The 27,159-nt window shown below is 45.3% G+C and overlaps 1 protein-coding gene across 1 annotated transcript; it reads left to right on the forward strand.

Annotated features, from left to right (window-relative positions):
• Nucleotides 1-1,208: 1,208 nt before the first annotated feature.
• On the forward strand, nucleotides 1,209-21,688 carry nudt7 (nudix (nucleoside diphosphate linked moiety X)-type motif 7). Its single transcript, XM_078210552.1, has 4 exons — nucleotides 1,209-1,339; nucleotides 8,210-8,363; nucleotides 18,379-18,537; nucleotides 21,005-21,688. The coding sequence occupies exons 1-4, from the start codon at nucleotides 1,323-1,325 to the stop codon at nucleotides 21,356-21,358; spliced, it is 684 nt and encodes a 227-aa protein (XP_078066678.1). The 5' UTR covers nucleotides 1,209-1,322; the 3' UTR covers nucleotides 21,359-21,688.
• The last annotated feature ends 5,471 nt before the right edge of the window (nucleotides 21,689-27,159 follow it).

Below are 27,159 nucleotides of genomic sequence, written 5' to 3' on the forward strand. Positions count from 1 at the left end.
GTCATGTTTAAGTATTTCAATTGGTAAAGTTAATTCATTCATTATAGTTAAATTGTATTGTTAAATAAAATGTGTTTTGATAAAAGCTTCCTAGTGTGTCAATAGAATCACAACCGGAGTTAAATCCCTTATCCTCACACTAATTCCAAAATAGAAAAACTGTTGGGGTCTAGTCGGGCTTCATAACATACTTTGGGACTTCTGTTCTAGTACTCTAACACAGGAGTACTGAGAACAGCAGGTTCACAATCTCTCAATCGCAAAATCATGATCAATCAATCATGGCTGATATTTTTCTCATCCCCATTCTCTTGCCTTTTCCCCATAACCTCATAGGAAGGATGTCTGCTGCCCAGGACAAGGATAGCTGTGCCTTTCCTTGTGGGGCCAGAGTAGCACACAGTAGCTGACCTGGATCTGCCACCTCCTGGAATCCAGCAGCCTCCCAGTCCAGCCCTGGTGGGCAAACTGCTCAAAGACTCCCCAGATTATCCTTGAAGTAGACTGGTCAAGATTCAATCCATTGGAGTTGGGAGGCTAACTGATCGGGGCGTATATTGGGAAGTTGGGTGAGTGAGGCTAACATTAGGTTTCATTAGGTTAGCGGGAAGCGATAGCCTAGTGGCATTATTGCTATTAATATATTCTATTAATCCAGAAACTCAGCTAATGTTCTTGGGACCCAGATGGACTTGGTTTAGGGTGTGAAGATTGATCTGTTGCATTTCCGTGGCTTTAGAGGTCCTGGACTCTGTGGGGCGGATAGGGAGCGTTCTCTGAGGCGGATAGGGGACACTCTCTGAGGCGGATAGGAGGCGCTCTCTTGGGTGAATAGGACGCGTTCTCTGAGGTGGATATGGGGCGCTCTCTGAGGCAGATAGGAGGCGCTCTCTGGAGTGGATAGGAGGCGCTATCTGAGGTGGATAGGGGGTGCTCTCTGAGGTGGATAGGGGGTGCTCTCTGAGGTGGATAGGGGGTGCTCTCTGAGGCGGATAGGGGGCGTTCTCTGGGGTGGATAGGGGGTGCTCTCTGAGGTGGATAGGGGGCGTTCTCTGAGGTGAATAGGGGGCGTTCTCTGAGGCGGATAGGGGGCGCTATCTGAGGTGGATAGGGGGCGCTCTCTGGGGAGGATAGCAGGCACTCTCTGAGGCGGATAGGGGCGCTCTGTGGGGAGGATAGGGGGCGTTCTCTGAGGCGGATAGGCTCTTTACCCTGAGGAGGTGCTGGAGGAGCCGCTCCAGCTCCAGCTCCAGGCTCCGCTGAAGTCCCGGTCTGTCTGTCGGCGGTTGCTGATCCCGGGGAAAGAGGCTCGGCTGCGGGAGATGGCGGGGCTGGAAAGGTCTCTGATAGCAGCCGGTGTAAACCCGCGGCAGGGGGATTGGAGCCGGGGCGGGGGCTCGGTGTGGAATGTGTGCGGGGCGGTGAGGGCGCTCCACTCAGGGGTAGGAGGAGAGACAGGGCGCGGGGCCGCGATGAAAGCCTGGGCCTGGCTCCGGTAACCCTGACAACCAACTGTCAGTAATGGAGGGGGTGGAGGTGGCCAGGGAAAAGGGCGTGGCTACAGTGGGGGACGTAGCTCGTGAAAGGGGGCGTGGCTCGTGAAAGGGGGCGTGACTAACGGATGGGGGCGTGGTCATACATTGGGCGTAGTTTGAGAAAAGGCATGGTTAGGGAATGGGCTGGGGTTGGATAAAGGGGCGTGGCTAGGGAATAGGGAATGGTGCTAGATAGGGTGGGGTGTGAGAAATGGGGCGGAGCCAAGTGGATGGGGTGGCAGTAATAGGGTGGGGGGTGGAGTGGGGGTGGGGCTAATGGGGCAGTGTGTGGAGTGGGGTGGGGCCAATGGAATGGGGCGGGGTGTTACAGAGCTCCCCCTCGCTGCTCTATGGCATTATTTATGATGTGGAGATGCCGGCGTTGGACTGGGGTAAACACAGTAAGAAGTTTCACAACACCAGGTTAAAGTCCAACAGGTTTATTTGGTCGCAAAAGCCACTAGCCTTCGGAGCGCTGCTCCTTCATCAGGTAAGTGGGAATTCTGTCAACAAACAGGGCATATAAAGACACAAACTCAATTTACAAAATAATGGTTGGAATGTGAGTCTTTACAGGTAATCAAGTCTTAAAGGTACAATGTGAGTGGAGAGAGGGTTAAACACAGGTTAAAGAGATGTGTATTGTCTCCAGCCAGGATAGTTAATGAGATTTTGCAAGCCCAGGCTTGTCGTGGGGGTTACAGATAGTGTGACATGAACCCAAGATCCCGGTGAGGCCGTCGTCATGTGTGCGGAACTTGGCTATCAGTCTCTGCTCAGCGACTCTGCGCTGTCTTGTGTCGTGAAGGCCGCCTTGGAGAACGCTTACCCGAAGATCAGAGGCCGAATGCCCATGACCGCTGAAGTATTCCCCAACAGGAAGAGAACACTCTTGCCTGGTGATTGTCGAGTGGTGTTCATTCATCTGTTGTCATAACGTCTGCATAGTCTCCCCAATGTACTATGCCTCGGGACATCCTTTCCTGCAGCGTATCAGGTACCTGATGTTGTGAGACTTGCATCATTTATTATACCAGGTTAAAGTCCAACAGGTTTATTTGGTAGCACAAGGCACTAGCTTTCAGAGCACTGCTCCTTCATCTCACCTGATGAAGGAGCAGCGCTCCGAAAGCTAGTGGCTTGCGCTACCAAATAAACCTGTTGGACTTTAACCTGGTGTTGTGAGACTTCTTACTGTGTCTACCCCAGTCCAACGCCGGCATCTCCACATCATTTATTATTTCAGAGACCTCAGTTCACCCTCAATCTGCTGAACTGGAGAGAGTAAAAGCCGTGTGTGAGCAGCCTTTATTTAATCCTTTCAACCCTCTGTGGCAGATCAGTGTGCTGAGTGTCTTAATTTCTTGTTCATGGATAGTTAGGTATCCAAACTCTAAAGAAATAGTGAATCTAAACTAACAAGTGTTCAGTGCGTTGACACGAGACACGAGCTCAAAATTGTTCACTAATTACTCTAAATTGTTCCACAGTGACAATGACAGAGCTGTAATCACCAGTATTTCATTTTGGTGTTACGCAGCTCAAATTTGAAGTAAAGTTTATTTATTGGTCACAAGTAAGGCTGACATTAACACTACAATGAAGTTACTGTGAAGTTCCCCTAGTCGCCACAGCCTGGCGCTTGTTTGGGTCTTTCAGAATGTAGGAGGAAACCAGAGCACCTGGAAGAAACCCACGCAGACACGGGGAGAACGTGCAAACTCCACACAGACAGTGACCCAAGCTGGGGATCGAACCCAGGATCCTGGTGCTGTGAAGCAGCAGTGCTAACCACTGTGTTACCATGCCAGTGCAGTTGTTAGCTCTGCTGCTCACAGCTCTAGGGATCCAGGGTCAATTTCGGCCTTGTGCGACTGTGTGGAGTTTGCACGTTCTCCCCGTGTCTGTGTGGGTTTCGTCTGGATGCTCTGGTTTCCTTTCACAGTCCAAAGATGTGCAGGTTAGGCAGAGTGGTCATGCAAAATTTCCCTGAAGTGTCGGGGGGATTAGCAGGGTAAATACGTGGGGCTATGGGGATAGGGCCTGGGTAGGCTGAGTTGATGCAGACTCTGTGGGCTGATTAGCCTCCTTCTGCATTGTAGAATTCTATAATTCTAAGCAAAACCTCTGCAACAGTAATGTTGGGCTTTTCACCACTCAAGTTGATTTAATATAGAAATTTCACTGCTACCATTACAGAAATCCCAGGGATGCTCCCCTTTCAGCTACTTTTCATTTTTATTTCCCACACCATTGGGTCCTTAGACATTTCTGAAAATTATTGCCCAATTATTGCTGAATTATGGCCGTGGCCTCGCCACTGGGTTCCAGCCAGTCTCATTTGTACTGAGGAGTCTTAAATGTTAGGAAAGCGAGGAGAGACAGCATCAGTACACACACAATACAAAAAGAACGTTGTGGAGTAAAGGAGATGTGGGAAAGCTGCAAACTGGATACATGGGCTTCCATGGAGAGCCGTCATGCTAATTGTCTTTAGACGCTCCACAAACTCTTCCTATTGTTAGGGTGCTGGACCAGAAACCCTAGTTACATTAGAAAGCGAGACTAGACTCCTAACACTTTGATTTGATTTATTATTGTCACATATATTGGGTACAGCGAAAAGTATTGTTTCTTGTGCTATACAGACAAAGCACACCGTTCATAGAGTACATAGGGGAGAAGGAAAGGAGAGGGTGCAGAATGTAGTGTTGCAGTCAAAGCTAGGGTGTAGAGAAAGATCAGTTTATGTATGGTACGTTCATTCAGAAGTCTGGTGGCAGCAGGGAAAAAGCTATTCTTGGTTGGTATTTGTTCTCAGACTTTTGTATCTTTTTCCTGACGGAAGAAGGTGTAAGAGAGTACATCTTTGATTATGTTGACTGCTTTTCCAAGGCACCAGGAAATGTAGATGGAGTCAACGGATGGGGCATAAATGTGAGGATAAAATATTTCTCTCCAGTGATTCCACTGACAAAAGTATGGATCTTTTATAGTAGAACAAACTTTATTTATTAACACAGTTTAAATATAGCTCTAACAAATGAGTCATCCTTACCATTAACAGTTGAACATTTAAAAATGAAAGTAAGCAATTTTACTTTCTAGCTTATGACGGTCCCATTTCCAAATAAGCCCCATCATGCATAGATCAAAACCATTTTTAAATAAATACAATTAGTAAACTCAGGCATACTTGCTTTCAGAGAGAGATAAAGTTCCAAAAGCCTGCAAAATCCATCAAATTTCAACCACGCTTCATCTGCAACTAAAAAAACCCTAACACAGAGCTAGCTCCTCCCATTAACCACCTATCACATGACCCTGCCTAAACCCACATTCCATTCCTTTAATCAAAACCCCCCCAGGGAACCTTATTTTCATAAACCGAAGCCCAGTAGCACTATCCCATGTAAACACTACAAAGCTAAAATGAGTAATTATCAATTCTAGCCCTGGGTAAGTGTCTGTGCGGAGTTTGCACATTCTCCCCGTGTTTGTGTGGGTTTCCTCAGGGTGCTCCAGTTTCCTCCCACACTCCGGAGTTGTGCAGATTAGGTGGATTGGCTGTGCTAAATTGCCCCTTAATGTCCCAAGATGTGTAGGTTATGGGGATTAAATATGTGTTGCAGACACAATAGGCCAAATGGCCTCTTTCTGCACTGCAGGCATTCTATGATTCTATGGTCCGGCTATACCAGCATCTGAGCTGCATTCCCTCCAGAAATACTGACTGCCTGTGGAATAAAGCTGAATTTTAAACATTTCCCTTAAACATATAAAAAAAGTACATACAGTTGCACTCCTATCATCACACCATCTCCCTAACTACTAACACAAGCTGATCCAGATGAACGTCCTGTTTCACCCTAAGCAAAGACCACTTATTCCATAGCATCGGTTGTCTCCCCACCCCCTCCACCTCAGTGCAACTGAAACTCTCATCCAGACTTCTCTCGCCTCCAGGTTCATCATTTCCAATGTGCTCTTAATCAGCCACCCATCCTGTAGAACTGACCTCAGTCACACCCGAACCTGCTCCAAGTCTCACTCACCCCCAAGCGTGTAGAATAATAATTACAAGACCCCAGTCCAGTCACAGGGATCCGGGTAATAATGTAGCATGCTGAGGCAGATTATAGTAGGGACTTAAACCTGCTGGGAAGTGCTTCTGCCATTTGAGGCTGTCATTATGTTGCCATGCAGCCAATTTCATTGCAAGGCAGATTTCACAATGACAGGGAAATAATTGCACCCGTCATACTGCAATTAAGATTCTAATTGAAAACATTGCCTTGATATGGTGCTTTTCACAACTTTGTTGACAGTTGTCATGTAGCTGCCAATTTGCACACAGCAAGCTCCCACAGGCCGCAGAGAGACAATAACCAGATGATCTGATTTTGTGATGTAAAGGAAGTGTTGAACAGGACACCAGGTCGAGTCCCCTTGTTGTTCAAATAGTTCCATTACTCCCTTTACCCGCAGTTGAGAGCAGTACTCCCTTTAACTTCTGCTTGCTGTGTGCAGCCAGCTTGTTGCACTATGTGGTTCCTTTAAGATTGATGCACGGTCAAGCCTAAAGGGAATGTTGCTTGTGGGTCACCTTTCCAATTGCTGCATGACCGCCCACCCCTGCAACCTCCAAGGATCCCTGGTTTAAAGTCTTATGCAACCCCAGTATTACGGTGCTCCCCCCTCCACTACTTCATGAAAATGCCAGCCTAGATTCCATGTCCGTGTCCCTGGAGTGGAAGTCAATCCCACAACTTTCAGACGCAGAGGTGAGAGTGCTACCCACAGATGACAGCTTCCAGTAGGTGATTTCCCCAATGTCACAGGAGGTTTATACTGAGCGCTAATGCAAAGGAGAGGCGATGGCCTCGTGGTATTATCTCGAGATTATTAATCCAGAAACGCAGCTAATGTTCTGGGGACCCAGATTCGAATCCCGCCACAGCAGATGGCGGAATTTGAATTTAATAAAAATTATATACAATTAAGAATCTATTGGTGACCATGGGACCATTGTTGGAAAAAGCCATCTGGTTCACTAATGTCCTTTAGGGGAAGGAAATCTGCCATCCTTACCTGGTCTGGCCTACATGTGACTCCAGAGCCACAGCAATGTGGTTGACTCTCAAATGCCCTCTGAACAAGGGCAGCTAGGGATGGGTTGTAAATGCTGGCCAGCCAGCGAAGCTCAAGTCCCACGAATGAATTTAAAAAATCTCATCAATAGAAAATGGTGTTTGGATCTGTGCTCCCAAATCTTGCGAGACGACATCTGGCTCTTGAGGTGAGGTTAAAGACACTAGCACCACCTTGCTTATGGAGTCTGCACTATTCTTTATTTGTTCAGTCACTAGTTGTCATAGTAACTGATGGCTACACCTTGCCCTCCACATATGTTTTGTCAGGAAGACTAATGATGGTTGGGTCATTGCTCCAGGTGTAAGGTGCAAATCAAATTCTAGGCGATTCTCTTTTTCTGAAGTGCACAACCAATATTTAATTACTGTTTAAACCTTAGAAAATCATATCAACATTTTTGCATAATAAGATGGCAGCACATTGCAAAGAATGCTGAAACTTACAGCGATGCTGTCCCTGGACACATTTAGGATACCAGAAAGCTGCCGGCTGACTGCAAGGGTATAATTAACTGAGGTGTTTATTTGCTGACAAATTAATTATTAAAGCAAAGTGTGTGCATTTTTAACCAATTAACTGAACACCCCCTCCCCAGGTTAATATTGTAGCTGTGAAAACACACTTCCAGCAGTGTTCTGACCAGCTGAACAGACTTGGCTCTTTCTAAGATTTTTCCCCGTCCAGTTTATTTTTGTGCCAGTTTTTGCCTGAGCGCCATACCTGAAATCCCCAGAAGTTTCTCAGTAATCAGCAGGACATTTTACCCCACACTTTCCTATTTCCTCCCTAAAGTTAAAGTTAATTTTATTAGTCACAAGTAGGGTATTGAAGTTACTGTGAAATTTCCCGAGTCGCCACAATCCGGCGCCTGTTCGGGTCAATGCGCCTAATAAACACATCTTTCAAACTGTGGGAAGAAACCAGAGCACCCGGAGAAAACCCATGCAGACACGGGGAGAATGTGCATATTCCACACAGACAGTGACCCAAGCCAGGAATCGAACCCGGGTCCCTGGCGCTGTGAGGCAGCAGTGCTAACCACTGTGCCGATTTTGTGATTATGTTGTGATTATGACCTTGAATTGAAGCATTGGAACCAGGAAGGAAACAACTTCATTTCTTCCTTTGATCTTCATTTTCACGGTGGCACAGTGGTTAGCACAGCTGCCTCACAACCCCAGGGACCCGGGTTCGATTCCTGGCTTGGGTCACTGTCCGTGTGGAATATGCAGATGACTAAACCCTGTGGATGAATTGTGTTGCCTGATTTCATTTGATTTGATTTATTATTGTCACCTGTATTAATATACAGTGCAAAGTATTGTTTCTTGCGCGCTATACAGACAAAGCATACTGTACATAGAGGAGGAAAGGAGAGAGTGCAAAATGTAGTGTTAAAGTCATAACTAGGGTGTAGAGAAAGATCAACTTAATGTGGCCAGTTGCAATGGAAAGTCCTTGCGAGACTTAAAACATAAGCCTGTGATTCAGCGTGTGATGTTTCTTCCTTTGTTTCTCAGACTGTCAATTAAGGAGAGGGTCAAGCATGTGCTGAAGGTGCATGATGTAGGAAATAAATACTCAGACCTGACCCTTCCCAGAGCATCAGTGCTCGTGCCTCTGTTGATAAAAAATGAGGAGCTGCAAGTACTACTCACAGTCCGATCCATGAAGGTACTGTACGGATAAATGGAGTGCATAGGAATGATGATCTTAGTTTGTATGACCCTGAAAAGCTTTGCCAATCAGTCACTCTGATCCAGGATGTGCAGGCACTCTGCCCTCAGTCTTTTCATCGGTTTTAACAGATGTGAAGTTTAAAAAGTTTTGAAGTTTATTTATTAGTGTCACAAGTAGGCTTACATTAACACTGCAATGATGTTACTGTGAAAATCCCCTATTCGCCACACTCCGCCACTTGTTCGGATACACCGAGGGAGAATTTAGCATGGCCAAAGCACGTAACCAGCACGTCTTTCGGACTGTAGGAGGAAACCGGAGTTCCCGGAGGAAACCCGCGCAGACACGGGGAGAACATGCAGACTCGGTCACCCAAACCGGGAATCGAACCCGGGTCCCTGGTGCTGCGAGGCAACAGTGCTAACCACTGTGCCACTGTGTTGGGCAGCCAACCTTCGCGTTCCTAAGAAGCTCCCCAATTATAAAATGACATGTTATTTGTAATCAGGTTTTGATTGTTTATCCATTATTTTTTCAAATGTATAATCAATTTCATATACTAGGACAGACTATTCTTTAAGGTCATGGGGAATTGGTGCTTAGAGGGAACTTCATTGCCAAGTACTGTGAATAGTAAGCACTTATTCTAATGGGTGTTCCCGTTAGCAATTTATTTAACTTCATTTAATTTTGGATGTTTTCCCATTTATACCATACTTCGACATACATGCCAACCACTCGTGTCTCACGTGGACAGCCAGAATGCTCAGGCTGGGGTCTACTTGTCCAAGTTCATAGACAAAAATCAATACTGTTTCACGGCAGCATTCTTCAATGTCATACTATCAACATTGTGCTGTTCCTATCTTCTCATAGTAATGCAGCAAGACTGGATGGTTTGTGGAGCAGTTATACACGCCTAGAATTGGAAGTAGCACTGAGAGGGGAAGAGAGTGCCCATGAGAATATCAGTGGTTCAGTAAGACCTTCTTAACACATCTAGAGATAGTTAATAAATGCTGGCCTTACCTGCGACAGCAACATTTCTAGAATGAATATTTAAATAAAAGCATACGGTGGCAACCATGGAAACTGGTTCAGGGTAAATTAATCAAACTGAGCAACAACTATATTCGCAACACTGAGCAATTCTTGCTGCAACTGATGGATATCCTGGCAATTTAAATAATGACCAACCATTTCCCACTGCACTTTGAGCGTGGCTGCACTGACAACACAGTCCTGCATTCAAAGCTGGTTCTGAGACTGTGTCAGCTTCTTTGAAGCTGTTGGTCAGATTTTGTGAGCTAACAAGCTGGCATGTATATACATTTGTGGAAGCATCGATGTTAGTTCATTTACTCACCCAAACAGTAAAGTGACTACCTCTGGTAATGATAGATACATTTTGAGTATGGCCACCTCACTGCTTATTTGGACCTGTCAATAAGCTTTATTTAGGAAAACAACTTAAGAAAATCAGGAGGTCATTCTTAATTGGACTGAAACCTTAGAATGATGCCACAGTGATTGGAAGCAGACGTGAGCCCAGGGGTTCTCGGGGCTGACGTCACTAGAATATATCCGCCCGCTGTTTCACTGGGTAAATGGAAAAATATTGAGTGAAGATATTTGTAAATGGGAATTGTAGGATCCGTTCATTCCTTTAGAATAGACATAGGCACAACTGGTTCGAAGTGGAAACTTCTTTATTAAGCATCTATTTATTAAGCTTCTTTATAAACTAAATTGGCAAATTTAGCATTTACAGAAAGCGAAAGAGCTTAATTTTACTGGTGGGGGAGAGAGAGAGAAGAGAGATCTTGCCTCAAAAGCTTGTGCACCATTCAAACAGCAACTGAACTAAATTTATAGCTGTTATTAACAATATAGCTTTTTGGTTATCTGTGTTTTCAAAGAATTGGGTAAAAGCTGTCTCTAGCTGCATAAACAATTGGCATCTGTGGCCATGAAAGCTTCTGTTTACCTTATATTGTACTTTCAAAGAATGTAGCCAAGTTTCTAGGCTGAACCCAGAATTCCAAGCTGAGTTTCAAAATGTGGTCAAATTAGCCTGCGTTAGCTTAAAGCACTCTGGCCAATTAGTTACATGAGACAGAAATATCTTAAAATGAACCCTTCTAACTGGGCAAACCATAGTTGAATCCCACAGGAATTTTGTCAGTCTTAAGATGAAAGTAAATTACTGTGGATGCTGAAATCTGAAACAAAAACAGAAAATGCTGGAAAATCGTGCCAAGTCTTTGGCGAAAGGTCATCCATACTTGAAACGTTGGCTATATTCTCCCTCCACAGATGCTGGAAAACCTGCTGATATTTTCCAGCATTTTCTGATTATGTTTTCCATCTTAGTGGAGATAAACCTAGGTATTAATCTGGGGGAAGTACTTGCAGTAAATCTGTTCTGGGACCCTTGCTCTTTGCGATTTTTATAAATGACCTGGATGAGGAAGTGGAAGGATGGGTTGGCAAGTTTGCTGATGACACAAAGGTTGGTGGGGTTGTGGATAGTGTAGAGGGATGTCAGCAGTTGCAACGAGACATAGATAAGATGCAAGACTGGGCGGAGAAGTGGCAGATGGACTTCAACCCAGATAAGTGTGTGGTGGTTCATTTTGGCAGGTTGAATAGAATGAAAGAATATAATATTAAGGGTAAGACGCTTGGCAGTGTGGAAGATCAGAAGGAAGTTGGGGTCCGGGTTCATAGGACGCTCAAAGCAGCGTCGCAGGTGGAGGCTGTGGTTAAGAAGGCGTATGGAATACTGGCCTTCATCAATAGAGGAATTGAGTTTAGAAATCGGGAGATAATGCTGCAGCTGTATAGGACCCTGGTCAGACCCCACCTGGAGTACTGTGCCCAGTTCTGGTCGCCTCATTACAGAAAGGAGGTGGAAGCCATAGAAAGGGTGCAGAGGAGATTCACAAGGATGTTGCCTGGATTGTTGCCTGGTTGCCTTATGAGGATAGGTTGAGAGAGCTAGGTCTTTTCTCCTTGGAGAGGCAAAGGATGAGAGGTGACCTGATAGAGGTGTATAAGATGTTGAGGGGTATCGATAGAGTGGATTCTCAGAGGCTTTTATCCAGGGCAGAAATGGTTGCCACAAGAGGTCACAGGCTTAGGGTGCTGGGGGGTAGGTACAGAGGAGATGTTAGGGGTAAGTTTTTCAATCAGAGGGTGGTACGTGCGTGGAATCGACTGCCGGTAGTGTTGGTGGAGGCGGATTCGATAGGGTCTTTTAAGAGACTTGGATAAGTTCATGAAAATTAGTAAGATAGAGGGTTATGGGTAAGCCTAGTAGGTAGGGACATGTTTGGCGCAACTTGTGGGCCGAAGGGCCTGTTTGTGCTGTAGCTTTTCTATATTCTATGTTCTCTAAATACTTTCTATTCACAGTGCTTAACTTTGGAGTTAGTTGGTGGATTTTACGGCCTAGCTTATCCCAAAACCGTAAAATCCTGCCCGAAGTCAACGGGCCTTCCCATCGTCCACCCCTCACCCGATCTGATTCCTGTGGCGGGCGGGCTGGCAAAATTTCATCCAATGTCTCCTTTAATAGAAGACCTTTTCAATACAACTAAGCAACATGGGCTAGTTACTTTATCAAAGAAAATCTTACTAACTTTCATGAACTTATCCAAGTCTCTTAGTCTTTGTAATTAAATTAAATGAAGAACAAATTTGTATTTATGTACCATCTTTCAGGATATCTTGAAACATTTTACAGCCAGTAAAGTACTTTTGTAAGCAAAGGAAAGATGGCAACCCACTTGCACACAGCAAGGTTCCATAAAGCAGAATGTGAGAAATAGCCAGGGATCTGTTTTCGAGATGTTGGTTAAGGGATAAACGGGAAGATAAATGTTGGTGAGGACATCAGAAGAACTCCTCTGTTCCTCTGTGGCATGGAAATGAGAGAGCAGATAATGGCACAACACTCATTCAGTACAGCAGTGAAGTGTCAGGCTAGATGATCTGTCCTAGTCCTGGGTGTGGGGGCTTGAACCTACAACCTGCTGACTCAGAGGCAAGATTGTAATTACTGAAATAAGCAAAGTACTGTGTATGTTCCAATGATGCCCAACGCAAGCTGGAAGAACAACACCTCATCTTCCGATAAGGACTCAACATTGAGTTCACTTATTTTAGACTGTGAACTTTCCCCTCCATCTTGACCCCTCCCACCTCTTTTGTTTTTTGGTTCCCTTGGCTTGCCCCAGTATGATCCCCCAAGCAGCCACCTGTCCCTTGATTTTCAGTTTTGCTCCCGGTTAGCACTAACCTTTGTTCTCCGATTAACACATTCTGTTAGTCAGGTCTTTCTCAAGGGTTGGTGCACACTTGATGGACCGAAGGGCCTCTTCTGCTCTTAGAAATCATAGAATCCTACAGTGCAGAAGGAGGTCATTCGGCCCATCAAGCCTGCACTGACAACCATCCCACCTAGGCCTTATCCCACTACCCCACACATTTACCCCACTAATCCCTCTAACCTACACATCCCAGGGCACTAAGGGGCAATTTTTCATGGCCAATCAACCTAACCCGCGCATCTTTGGACTGTGGGAGGAAACCGGAGCACCCGGAGGAAACCCTTGCAGACACGGGGAGAACGTGCAAACTCCACGCAGACAGTGACCCAGGGAATCGAACCCAGGTCCTTGGGGCTGTGAGGCAGTAGTGCTAACCACTGTGCCACCGTGCCGCCCCATTTCTTCAGTTCTTAATGGCACCATTAACACTCCCTTTGTCTTATGTCTATGGCATCTTTGTCAATCTCTCCTTGACTCTAACCTATCCCTGACCTTCCATTGTGCCTCCCCCCTCCCCTCCTGCCAGCTATATAATTCCATATGATTCTTTACTTTCTATCTCTCTTCAGTTCTGTAGAAGCGTCACACAGGCTTGAAATGTAACTATTTCTCTCCCCACGAATTCTGCCGGACCTGCTGAGTTTAACCAGCATTTTCTGTTTTTATTATTGTTATTACTGAACCTGCAGTACCAGTTCAAAGGCCTTCTGCACTGTATGGATTCCCCCCTCCCTGCAATATTAACCCTTCCGCATAAATAATAATATAAACTGTCTGGTGAAGCTACAGTAATACTGATTTCACTGTCCAGTTCTCAAGATAGTTATCTAACAATCACAACCGATCCTACTCTGATTCAGACTTATTGTCATGCAGATTAAATCAGGGTGGGAGATGAGACGGTATTCACTGATTTCTGAAAACTAATTAACGTCAGAACAAATGGAATGGCAGAATTCAAATAGGCATTATCTTAATTTGCAAGCTGTAGCTAATTAGTTGCTATTTATATATAGTGAATAACGTGCAGGCTATAGTGTGTTAAAGATAGCTTCCTTCAGGCTTTTCAAATAAATTGTTGTTCTGTTATGGATTTTATTGGCAGAACTACAGCATGATTTTTAACTCCAACGTGACTCAGCTGCAAAATATTAAAGGACCACAAGTATTGGAATATTGGGCAGTGCGGTGGCACAGTGGTTAGCACTGCTGCCTCACAGCGCCAGGTTAGCACTGCTGCCTCACAGCGCCAGGTTAGCACTGCTGCCTCACAGCGCCAGGTTAGCACTGCTGCCTCACAGCGCCAGGTTAGCACTGCTGCCTCACAGCGCCAGGTTAGCACTGCTGCCTCACAGCGCCAGGTTAGCACTGCTGCCTCACAGCGCCAGGTTAGCACTGCTGCCTCACAGCGCCAGGTTAGCACTGCTGCCTCACAGCGCCAGGTTAGCACTGCTGCCTCACAGCGCCAGGTTAGCACTGCTGCGGGGGACCCGGGTTCGACTTTAGGGCCTGAATTTGTTTGTTTGTATGTTCAGATGTGACCCACACCTTGGAGTGTTTAATAGGCAGTAACATTTTGCGAGATTCAGATGTCTGAACTATGATATCTATATCCTGGAAACACATTTGTTATAATATATTTTACACATGTTTTATAGTGTGTAACAAAAGGGTTATGTTTGGGATTGCTTCTTTGTGCAGATGGTGGTGTTTCCGGCAGAGAAGAATAACAGGCTGATATGTTTAAATGTGAACTGAAGTACCAGTGTGCTGCCTGACTCATTTGCTGCAGTGATCCTGGGTTTTATTGCTGGCTCCTACAGGAAAATGCTTTATTCTAGATTTAGAGCACTCGGAAGACAAAACCCATTTGGGGTTTCAAATAGCCCTTCAGAAAGGAAAATGCACAAGCTGCAAATATGAAGAAAGCATACACTTGGCTTCTTAGCAGCACACCTTGTGGGTCTCCCAACCCATCATCACAGTCAGAGTCCCCAGCAGTCTATCATCACTGAAGTTCTGCATGCAGAATGGTAATATCACAGACATGGTCTCAGAACAATTGCATACATAGCTTCTATGGCATTGTTCTCCTTGTTCTCCACATTGCTATGTTGACAGTGAGAAGTTCTGATGCCTCTCACCGTACCAAAACAAGCTACTCAAAGAAACACCACTGCTTAAAAGTAAAGTTTATTTATTAGTAACAAAGTAGGCTTACATTAACACTGCAATTAAGTTACTGTGAAAATCCCCTGGTCGCCACACTCCGGCACCTGTTCAGGTACACTGAGGGAGAATTTAGCATGGCCAATTCCCCTAACCAGCACATCGTTGGACGGTGGGAGGAAACCGGAGCACCCGGAGGAAACCCACACAGACATAGGGAGAATGTGCAAACTCCTCACAGACAGTGACCCAAGCCGGGAATCGAACCCGGGTCCCTGGTGCTGTGGGGCAGCAGTGCCAACTAGCGTGCTGCCCCATAAATAAATTGCTCCTGTTCTGAAAGATTCTGAAATTAATAGATGAGACCAGTGGGATTTTCTTTGTTGCGGATTTGCTAACAAGTAGTAATGGAATGCTAGAAAATAATTACAAACGTTCCAGGACAATATGATCTTTTTGCTTGAGAATTGTTGTCTTTTCGACAGGTGGGAATATATAATGCACCGGACTGAAAGGCACAGTCACAGTTCCATTGGACAGCAGCAGCCCGTGAGATGCTGTGTGTTAAATCATATCCTCACTCCCTCTGCCTGTCTATCCAGTTCACTTTTGAATTTTGCCAACTGCACTGCATCTGTGTTGTGCCTTATCCATATTTACTTTATCTGCTGTGTACAAGTGGTTAAATCTGAAGTGGCTGAGTAAGTGTATGGCCCCTTTGTAAAATGCAATGAATTGAATTGCATTGGACTCAAGCCACAAGTGCTTGCTATTTATGTGCCAGAATGATGAAGCAAGTGCAGAGGGAAGAACTGGAGTATTGTGTATGGTTCTGGTTGCCACCCTATAGGAACGATGTGATTTTTACCCACCACATGGAACATGGTGTCAGGAGTATGCAGCTCGAATTGACAGATTTTGATTAGCTATAAGAGACCACTGTAAGAAAGAGCAGAGAAACAGCTGGGGCGGCACAGTGGTTAGCACTGCTACCTTACATCACCCAGGGACCCAGGTTCAATTCCGGCCTCAGGTCACTGTTTATGTGGAGTTTATATATTCTCCCGGTATTTGCGTGGGTTTCCTCTGGATGCTCCGGTTTCCTCCCACAGTCCAAAGATATGCAGGTTAGGTTGATTGGCTATACTAAATTAACCTCCGTGTCAGGGGGATTAGCAGGGTAAATTTGAGGGGTTACGGGACTAGGGCTTGGGTGGGATTGTGGTTGGTGCAGACTCGATGGGCCGAATGGCCTCCTTCTGCACTGTAGGGATTCTAAGATTGCATTGGGGAAGGTGCAAAGGAGATTCACTAGGATGTTGCCTGAGCTGGAGCGTTTCGGCTGTGAAGAGAGGCTGGTGAGACTGAGGTTGTTTTCGTTAAAACAGAGAAGACAGAGGGGCGATCTGATCAAAGTGCACAAAATTATAAGGAACATAGATAGGGTAGATAGGAAGAAACATTTCACCCAAGTGGAGGGGTCAATAATTCGGGGGCATTGATTTAAGATAAGGAGCAGAAGATTTAGAGGGGATTTGAGGAAAAACCTTTTCACCCAGAGGGTGCTGGGAATCTGGAACTCACTGCCTGAAAGGATGGTGGAGGCGGAAACCCTCACACCATTTAAGAAGCATTTAGATGAGAACTTGAAACACCATAGCACACAGGGCTATAGACCAGGTGCTGGAAAATGGGATTAGAATAGATAGGTGCTAGATGGCCAGTGCAGACATGGGTTCTTTCCATGCCTCAAAACTCTATGGGCAGCATTTTCCAGCCACGTTCGCCCCGAAACCGGAAAATCCCCCCAAGGTCAACGGACCTTTCCATGGTCCGCCTCGCGCCCACTATGATTTCCAAGGCGGACGGAATAGAAAGATTCGTCCCATGACTCTATTTCCTCTGTGAGATTTTATGCACATTCACAATTTATAAATAGCAATCCAAAGAAACCTTTCAATGAAGATTTACAATCCAGGTGCCAGTAGCAGCCCTTACTCCCCCCCTCCAGATCATTAACAGCCACCTGGCACCAGTTTGTTTAAAATGTAAAAAGGATCGGTAAGATAGATACAGAAAAATGTTCCTCTGGTGGGAGAATCACAAACAAGGTGACATCATAAAATTACAGCTAAACTATTCAGGCTCAAAATCATTTTTTCACACAAAGGGTAGTGGGAATCTGGACCCCTCATCAAAAGGGTTGGGAACGCTGGATAAGTTGAAACTTTCAAGTAGATTTCCATTGGGTAAGAGTATAAAGTGATGGGGGAGGGGGCGGTGGGGTGGAGGGGGGGAACAAAAGTGGATAAATGGAACTGAGGTTCTGATCAGCTATGATCTACTTGAATGACGGATGCAGGCTCCAGGGACTCAATGGGGCTGTTGTTCCTATTTCTGCAACTATGCCAATTATCTCGTGCTGGAGACAGGATATTTGCTGCCAGCTTGATCCCTGGTTTTCCCTGAGCTGCTAATCTGGAATGGGATGCCAGTTGGGCTGCTGCACTTTGTCTCAGCGGCCTTGGGGCTGTGAAAGGGGGTCAGCAAATCAGGCTTCCTCCATGTAGGGGTGTTTTATAGTGACCCTTGCTTGCATCATTGAATCCCTACAGTGCAGAAGCAGGCCATTCAGCCCATCGAGTCTGCACTGACTCTCCAACAGAGCATCCCACCCTGACCCTAACCTTGTAACCCCACTTATTTACCCAGCTAAACCCTTAACCTGGGACGCTAAGGGGCAATTTAGCATGGCCAATCCACCTAACCCGCAAATCTTTGGACTGTTGGAGGAAACCCACGCAGAACGTGCAAACTCCACACAGACAGTCACCCAAGGTCAGAATTGAACCTGAGTCCCTGGCTCTGTGAGGCAGCAGTGCTAACCACTGTGCCACCGTGCCGTACCATTGTGGGCATTGGGAGAGGACAGACGTGGGCTCATCTGTGTTATCCCTAACAGTTTTGACATAAAAGAATAAAGAGTCAGTGACAGTACTGGAGGGAACTCTTGCTTCCATTCCGCAGCATGTCTTAGTGACCTCAGGAGAGGAGGGGTAGAAAGAAACTGCATGACTGACAGAGGTGGGATTTTCCAGCCTCGCTGTCCCCGAAACTAGAAAATCCTGCCCGAGCTGAACGGACCTTTCCATGGTCCGCCCCTGACCCGCTCCAATTCCCGTGATGGGGGAGACGGTAAAATTCACCCTATGGCCAAAATTTTACCGCCTCGCCCGCCCCAGAATTGGGGCAGGCGAGGCTCACAGTTCGGCATTCTCCATTGGCCTCAGGCTGGATCTTACGAGCCTCGGGTGAGGTGGTAAAATTCTGGCATATGTATCTAACAAGAGGATTGATTCAGACCAAAGTTGATGTGGTGCTGTCATGCAAAACTCTTAAAAAGCAGGTGAAATTCAGTGATAAGATTTCTATCCTCTGTAGAGAGAAATTGTGATCATTCAGCTTTGCTCAGTAACATTTCTCATCAGCTGACTTTGGTTTTAAAGCTGCACAGCAGTCGTGGAGAGGTTTGCTTTCCTGGCGGGAAACGAGACCCGAGGGACAGAACTGAAATAGATACAGCTCTTCGTGAAGCACATGAAGAAATCGGCCTTCCCCCAGATCAGGTGGAAGTTATCTGTAAACTGGTCCCCATAATCAATAAGGTAAATGACTGCGGCCATTACTCCAGTCAACTCTTAGCACTGGGCATTCGAGTATCCAGACCAAATCAGTACCAAATAAAAACAAAGTGCTGAGGAAACTCAGCAGATCTGGCAGCATCTGTGGAAAAACAGAGTTATTGTTTCATAGAATCCCTACAGTACAGAAGGAGGCCATTCAGCCCATCGAATCTGTACCGACCACAATCCCACCCAGGCCCTATTCCCGTAACCTTCATTTTCCCTGCTAATCCCCTTGACTCTAGGGTCAATTTTACATGCCCAATCAACCTAACCCGCACATATTTGCACTGTGGGAGGAAACCGGAGCACCCGGAGGAAACCCACGCAGACACGGTGAGAAATGCAAACTCCGCACAGACAGTGACCCGAGGCTGCAATTGAATCTGGGTCCCTGGCGCTGTGAGGCAGCAGTGCTAACCACTGTGCCACCGTGCTGCCCCGTTTCGAGTCGAATATGACTCTTCGAAGATTATTTCAGATCTGCATCCGCAGTACTTTGGAATTAATTTGGCACTTAATTCAGCACTTGAAACAGCGTTTTGGGATGAAACGTGTTGATGTGTATCTACCACCATCTTTACATGTAGAGTCAGTAAGGGCATGGGTTTTGTGCCTGTCATGGTTCAAGTTCCCATCTTGGAGGCCAGATACATTTGCAAGGAAGGAGAGTAATGCTCGGAGGTCAAGTCACTCCCACAGTCGGTCCACCTCCCTGTTACCAGGTCAGACATGCTGTTGTAGAAGCCTGAGCTCGGCGATTTCAAGTAGAGTGGTGATGGATCCTCAAAAGGATAAGGGGAATAGAAAGCAGTCAGTACAAAGCTGACACTGCAAACTGATGTATTGTGATTCACAAAGTTATTGCTGCCTTTCGTACTTATTTGACAGTTGCAAAAATCTGCCAGAATAAACATCAGTGCAGAACTATTTTTGTGCAGAGCGCGGCCATTTGAAGTCAGTGATGGTAATTATTAAAGATTGATTTCTTAAACAAAGGAGATTAATTTTTATTCCAGTCGGTCAAAATCCATCAGCGTTTCTGTGAAAGATAAATAGATTTGTCTTTAAATCAAATTGCAACAAACTCTTAAATTTCCTGCCACTGGCTTCGTACTTAAGCTTCCCTACAAAATTGTAATCAAAAGTCTTCAGTGAGACAAATTCAGTGTATTAAATACATAGCAAGTGTTGATGTGTCTGAATTCTTTGCAATGAGTTTTTGAAATAAGGAACGGTTGAAGACTCTGGGTCTGCACTGGCTGGAGTTTAGAAAGATGAAGGGGGATCTTATTGAAACTTACTGGATACTGCGAGGCCTGGATATAGTGGATGTGGAGAGGATGTTTCCACTAGTAGGAAAAACTAGAACCAGAAGGCACAACCTTAGGCTAAAGGGAAGATCCTTTAAAACAGAGATGAGGAGGAATTTCTTCAGCCAGAGAGTGGTGAATCTGTGGAACTCTTTTTGCCGCAGAAGGCTGTGGAGGCCAGGTCATTGAGTGTCTTTAAGACAGAGATAGATAGCTTCTTGATTAATAAGGGGATCAGGGGTTATGGGGAGAAGGCAGGAGAATGGGGATGAGAAAGAAAACAGCCATGATTGAATGGCAGAGCATCCTCGATGGGCCGAGTGGCCGAATTCTGCTCCTATGTCTTATGATCTTAGGTCTTATGGAAATGGCACGGAGTCAGACAGCAAGGGAGGTTCCACCTGTCCGGGTGTGCATGGTGCACTAGCCTTTTGTACAAGAGGGGTAACATTTGGAGACTTCCTTTTGTGAGGTTGAGGATATTTACTCTGGAGAATGAAACACCATTCAATTCTGAGTCCAGTGTCCAGCACTTGTGGATCAGCTGTATAGTCTCAGGTAAAGCAGAGTTCCCTGTTCCCTGCCCCGCCAGTGACCTGCATGTTTGACCTCCTAAGAGCATTCCATACTGATCAGGGTGATGTTTTTTCCATTTCTCATATAGTAGCCTCACTGAGTGAGACGGACAATCCAGCATCCATATTAAGTGTGGTTTTCTTTCCATATGTATTGGAATATGTATCAAATGTTTTACACGTGTTAGTCTCGCTGGACATCTCCCACTGTAAAAACTCAGAAGAAAGTCAATCTTGTTTCATACACCTGCAATATTATATCATAATAAATGGGGCGGCACGGTGGCACAGTGGTTAGCACTGCTGCCTCACAGCGCCAGGGACCCGGGTTCAATTCCCGGCTTGAGTCACTGTCTGTGTGGAGTTTGCACATTCTCCCCGTGTCTGCGTGGGTTTCCTCTGGGTGCTCCGGTTTCCTCCCACAGTCTGAAAGACGTTCTGGTTAGATGCATTGACCCTGAACAGGCGCTGGAGTGTGGCAACTCGGGGAATTTCACAGTAACTTAGACTAATAAATAAACTTTACTTTAATAATTGCTTTACATTTACCTCCACCCACAGGATGACATTCTGGTGACACCGGTGGTGGCATTTATATCAGATACATTCCATCCACAGCCCAATGCTGACGAAGTGAGTGATGTGTTTATCCTCCCAGTGTACCACTTCTTAAAGTCAGAAGAGCACACGTCAACCCCTTACGATGCGGGGATGCTGCTGCACTTCTTCACATTTAAGGACCGGCAGCTGAACAAGTCATTCACTATCTGGGGCCTCACTGCCCAGCTGTGTGTTATTGTGGCCTTTATAGCTCTAGGCCAGAAGCCTTTGTTTAAGGTCGATTTTGACTTAGATGATCCCTTGGCAAGTATGGATAAGTGTCTTATGGCAAAATATGCCACCAGTAAGCTATGAGCTTACTGATTGCTTGTTCTGACTTTACCCTATTTTATGTTGGCCAATTACGAGCCATTTTAATTGCTCAAACATTTATGTAAAGTCTTCTCAATTTCTCTGTTATTAATTTGTCATTTTCCAAGCAATTGCCTTGCCATCAGCCAGCGGTTAACTCGGTTAAGTGTTTTATGACGTTACTGCAGTGTTTTATGATGACTTTTGTAATGATCTCATGCTGTGGATTGATGCAAAACCTCAGCAGCGTATATATCACTTAAAATAAATACAGGTTATGTAATGAATTGATGCTTATACAGAAAAAATAATAAATTATTTTATTTACAAATATATGCTTGAATAGACTATCCTAATACTTGTGCGTGCACTTCTTATCAGTTCTGTGGCCCAGTCATCCACTGAGAATTGCATTCAGAATGGTCAAGGTAGCTTGTCTGCTGAGTTCTTCTCCTGATAGGTTCACCTTCCTCCAGTAATGCACTGATGATTTTAAGTGGGTTGATAGCTTTATTGAAGTAGCGCACACAATCTACCAAGCAGAGACTCTCACCTGTTTTTACAGATGCACCATAGAAAGCATCCTTTCCAGATGTATCACAGTACGGCTCCTACTCTGACCAAGACCACAAAAAATACAAAAGGTTGTGAACGTAGTCCAGTCCATCACGCAAATGAGCCTCCATCCATTGACTCTGTCTACACTTCTCTCTGCCTCGGTAAAGCAGCCAGCACAATCAAGGACCTCACGCACCCAGACATTCTCTCTTCCACTTTCTTCCATCGGGAAAAAGATACAAAAGTCTGAGATCGTGTGCCAACTGACTCAAGAACAGCTTCTTCCCTGCTGCCATCAGACTTTTGAATGGACCTATCGGATATTAAGCTGATAGTTTTCTATACCCTAGCCAATGCTGTAACACTATATTCTGCACTCTCTCCTTCTCCCCTATGTACAAGAAACAATACTTTTCACTGCATCCGAATACATGTGATGATAATAAATATAAAAACAAGAAATTGTGGGAAGGCTTCTCTTAAATGGCCCTGTCACCTTGTAGTTCTATCTCACCATGTAGCAGATGAGTCTTCACCACCCCCCCACCCAAAAAAAATTCACTTGTTTCATTATCAGCTTGCTTTCATTATCTTGCTTTATTCTGCATTTGCATGCAGTTTATGCTGACTCGAGTCTGGAGCAGCTTTCAACAGTGCGGCACACTGTCAGAAAATGCTTCCACTACAAGCAGCCGTTTCCAAGGATAATCAGTTCAAGAAATCTGTTAGCCGCAGTGTGCACTGCTTAAATTCATTTTCTGTCTTTAGGCTGACTACATTGAATAAAACATTGGCCCAATATCTCAAACCAGTTGGTTTCCAAGCTTTCTGAGGACTAAATCAGACCACCTGGGATGCCACATGAAACGCACATCTCCTGTAGTCAAATGTTACGTGTTGTATTTACTGATTTCCCCCAATCCATACAAGTGTACTTGAATGGACCATTCAGCGCTCAAATTGCCAGTTTTTGTCTCTCCTCCACTTAAAGGCATTGACATCTTGCTCTGGTGCAGTTTCACAAGACAGTTGGCATTGTCGGATGTCCACACACAAACTCGACCTGTCACATTTTGATTTGATTTATTATTGTCGCATGTATTAGTGTACAGCGAACAGTATTGTTTCTTGCGCGCTATACAGACAAAGCATCCCATACACGGAGAAGGAAAGGAGAGAGTTCAGAATATAGTGTTACAGTCATGGCTAGGGTGTAGAGAAAGATCAACTTAATGCGAGGTAGGTCCATTCAAAAGTCTGACTGCAGCAGGGAAGCAGCTGTTTTTGAGTTGGTTGGTACGTGACCTCAGACTTTTGTATCTTTTTCCCGACAGGAGAAAGTGGAAGAAAGAATGTCCGGGGTATGTGGGGTCCTTAATTATGTTGGCTGCTTTGCCGAGGCAGCGGGAAGTGTAGACAGAGTCAATGGATGGGAGGCTGGTTTGCGTGATGGATTGGTGGTGGTGGTTGGGGGGGCAGTGAAGACTCATCTGCTACATGATGAGATAGAACTACAAGGTGACAGGGCCATTTAAGAGAAGCCTTCCTGCAGTTTATTGTGGTCTTGGGCAGAGCAGGAGTCATACCAAGCTGTGATACAACCATGTTCCCCAGAACATGAACCTGCCCTCATCCGACTGATGAGAGAGCATATGCTTTCACCTGGGATGGGAGCGTAGTGATCAGGAGTTGGAGCCTGATCTATTCCCCCCTTCTTCTTTCACCCACCATACCCAGCCAAGAAGTGCTGATATACATCATCTGAGCGTGTAGTGCAACACAGACCAAGGATGAAAAAATATATTTTCCTCCAGATCTGTATGAATCAGCTGCTCACTGGAAAAAAAACTCGAGGGGAACTCTGGGCTTTGGAATGCTGACGATTTTCAAATTACAAAACCAGTTACTATTATCTTTGTCAGGTTTTTAAGTCTGAGAGATTGTTTAAAAAAAAATTGCAGATTTTACTAACAACTGGGTCTAATGGAATTGGCTGCAGAGCTTTTGAGTTTAGTTTTAAGTAATATATTTTTAAGCACAGGAAGAGGATGAACTAATCACTCTCTCGCCAGAGAGAGTCCAAACTACACATTCCAGCACTGAAGACTTTCACTGAGTGGGAAGTTGGTGGGAGGTTTAAGTATAACACGAATCCAACTTGGGAGAGATTGAATTGAGATGACCTCAATAATCACTTGATTTTTTTGATGCATCTTTGAATCGTGCAGAACTGTTGCAACAAGAAGGAGGCCATTTGTCCGTCTTGTCTGCGTCAGCATCAATTTTAAGACAGACTTTCCTCAGTTTCTCTCTTCTCCCCACTCCTGAAGTTGCAATGGACTGGGGTGGCACAGTGGCACCAAGGACCTGGTTCGATTCCCGGCTTGGGTAACTGTCTGTGCGCAGTCTGCACGTTCTCCCCATGTCTGTGTGGGTTTCCTCCGGGTATTCCTGTTTCCTCCCACAGTCCAAAAGATGTGCTGGTTAGGTGCATTGGCCATGCTAATTTCTCCCTCAGTGTACCCGAACAGGCGCCAGAGTGTGGCGACCAGGGGATTTTCCCAGTAACTTCATTGCAGTGTTAGTGTAAGCCTACTTATGACTAATAAATGAAAATTTCATCTACTGTAACAGCAAAAATACAACTACACACCTTTCCAGAGACATTTTGATGCAATGTTGTGGTGCTGTTTTTAAAAGGTTTCAACGCAATACCAAGGAATAGGGGCGGCACGGAGGCACAGTGGTTAGCACTGCTGCCTCACAACGCCAAGGACCCGGATTCAATTCTGGCCTCAGGTCACTGTGGGAGTTTGCACATTCTCCCCGTGTCTTCGTAGGTTTCCTCCGGGTGCTCCGGTTTCCTCATACACACCAAAGATGTCCAGATTAGGTTGATTGGTCATGCTAAATTGACCCTTAGTGTCGGGGGTTTGCAGGGTAAATAAGTGGGGTTATGGGGCTAGGGCCTGGGTGGGATTGTGATTGGTGCAGACTCGATGGGCAGAATGGCCGCCTTCTACACTGTCGGGATTCTATGATCCAATGATTAATTTGCACAGATTCTGAACTGTTCTAAAATTGATAAACATATACGGACCAGAAATATAACTCCACAGATTTGTAACATTCCTTATTCCCTGGATTTTAATCCACGTGCTCCTACGTATAATAAAAGCTATTCCGTTCTCTAGGATCTTGGCTGTATATAAAACAAGATGCATTTTGGAGATCTGAAACACATTGTTGAACACTTCTTATATTTTTAAGTCAACAGGAATTCCTTTTGGTTAACTACATGGGCTAAGCAGTGACCAGCTCCAACAAGAGAGAACCTAACCATCACTCCTTGACATTCAACAGCATTACTATCGCTGAATCTGCCACCATCAACTTCCTGGGGCAAACTTTCCCAAACCTTTCCAGTCACAGGAAGCCCTTTGACCTCCCAAGAAGACTGACTGAACCCCAGAGGAACACTAATCCACAAAAAAGATTGTTTTTATGCAATAGATATAAACATACAGAAACAAATTTATTGAAGCACTTTATATTTCTTATATGTATACATTGATTATAATTAAAACATTCTCTTATTCAACCAAGTACTTAAAAACAAAGAATAAAGAGAAGTACAGCACGGGAACAGGCCATTTGGTCCATCAAGTCTGTGCTGATCATGACGCCCAAACTAAAAAAAAACCTTCTGCCCTTTCTCGGTCCGTGTCCCTCTATTTCCTCCCTAATCATGTACTCATCCAGATGCCTCTTAAATGTTGTTAATGTGCCTGCTTCCACCACCTCCTTTGGCAGTGCGTTCCAGGCACCCACCACTCTGCATGAAAAACTCCCCCTGCATATCTCCCTTAAACTTTCCCCCTCTCACCTTGAACCTGTGCCCCCTTGTAATTGACACTTCCATCCTGGGAAAAAGCCTCTGTCTATCCACCCTGTCTCCGCCTCTCATAGTTTTGTAGACCTCTATCAGGTCTCCCCTCAGCAGCTGTCTTTCCAGTGAAACCATCCTAGTTTATTTAACCTCTCCTCATAGCCAACACCCTCAAAGTTTTACCTTTCTGCCAGCCTAATGGGAGGAGCGACACTGCTTCTTTTGCTGACAGGGTTGTCTGTCTGTTGCCTCTTTCTGTCTCACACATACTCACACTCTCACGCACACTCTTTCTGCCTCACACACATGCACTCTCTCTCACACACACTCTTTCTGTCTCACACACACACTCATTCAAATCTCACACACACACAGTCTCCCTCTCTTTCTCTCTCTCTCACACACACACACTCTTCCTGTCTCACACATACAGGCAATGGCCAAGTGGTATTATCGCGAAACAATTAATCAGAAACTCAGCTAATGTTCTGGAGATCCGGGTTCAAATTCCACCATGGCAGGTGGTGGAATTTGAATTCAATAAAAAATATCTGGAATTAAGAATCTACTGATGACCATGAAACCATTGTCGATCGTCGGAAAAACCCATCTGGTTCACTAATGTCCTTTAAGGAATGAAATCTGCCATCCTTATCTGGTCTACATGTGACTCCAGAGCCACAGCAATGTAGTTGACCCTCAACTGCCCTCTGAACAAGGATAACTAGGGATGGGCAATAAATGCTGGCCAGCCAGTGACACCCATATCCCACAAATGACTCTCATGCACACCTACACTTTCTCTCACACACACACTGTTCCTCATACACATGTTTTAGTACTGTCAATATCTTTTCCCAAAGGTAGCGGAGTCTAAAACTAGAGGGCATAGGTTGAAGATGAGAGGGGAGAGATACAAAAGGGTCCAGAGGGGCAATTCTTTCACACAGAGGGTGGTGAGTGTCTGGAACAAGCTGCCAGAGATAGTAGTAGAGGCGGGTACAATTTTGTCTTTTAAAAAGCATTTAGACAGTTACATGGGTAAGATAGATACAGAGGGATATGGGCCAAATGCGGGCAATTGGGACGAGCTTAGGAGTTAAAAAAAGGGGTGGCATGGACAAGTTGGGCCGAAGGGCCTGTTTCCATGCTGTAAACCTCTATGACTCTATGATCTGTACAGAAATCCACTGATGTGGAGATGCTGGCATTGGACTGGGGTGGGCACAGTACGAAGTCTCACAACACCAGGTTGAAGTCCAACAGGTTTATTTGTTAGCACAAGCTTTTGGAGCGCTGCCCCTTCATAGAGTCATAGACTCAATTACTTGTAAATTGAGTCTGTGTCTATATATGC

This window comes from Mustelus asterias, chromosome 4 (assembly GCF_964213995.1).
Source record: "Mustelus asterias chromosome 4, sMusAst1.hap1.1, whole genome shotgun sequence".
Lineage (NCBI taxonomy): Eukaryota > Metazoa > Chordata > Chondrichthyes > Carcharhiniformes > Triakidae > Mustelus > Mustelus asterias.

Coding starts and splice junctions, on each gene's coding strand:
- nudt7 (XM_078210552.1), top strand. Junction 8,364..18,378: donor TCACAGTCCGATCCATGAAG/GTACTGTACGGA, acceptor TTGGTTTTAAAG/CTGCACAGCAGTCGTGGAGA. Junction 18,538..21,004: donor TGGTCCCCATAATCAATAAG/GTAAATGACTGC, acceptor CTCCACCCACAG/GATGACATTCTGGTGACACC.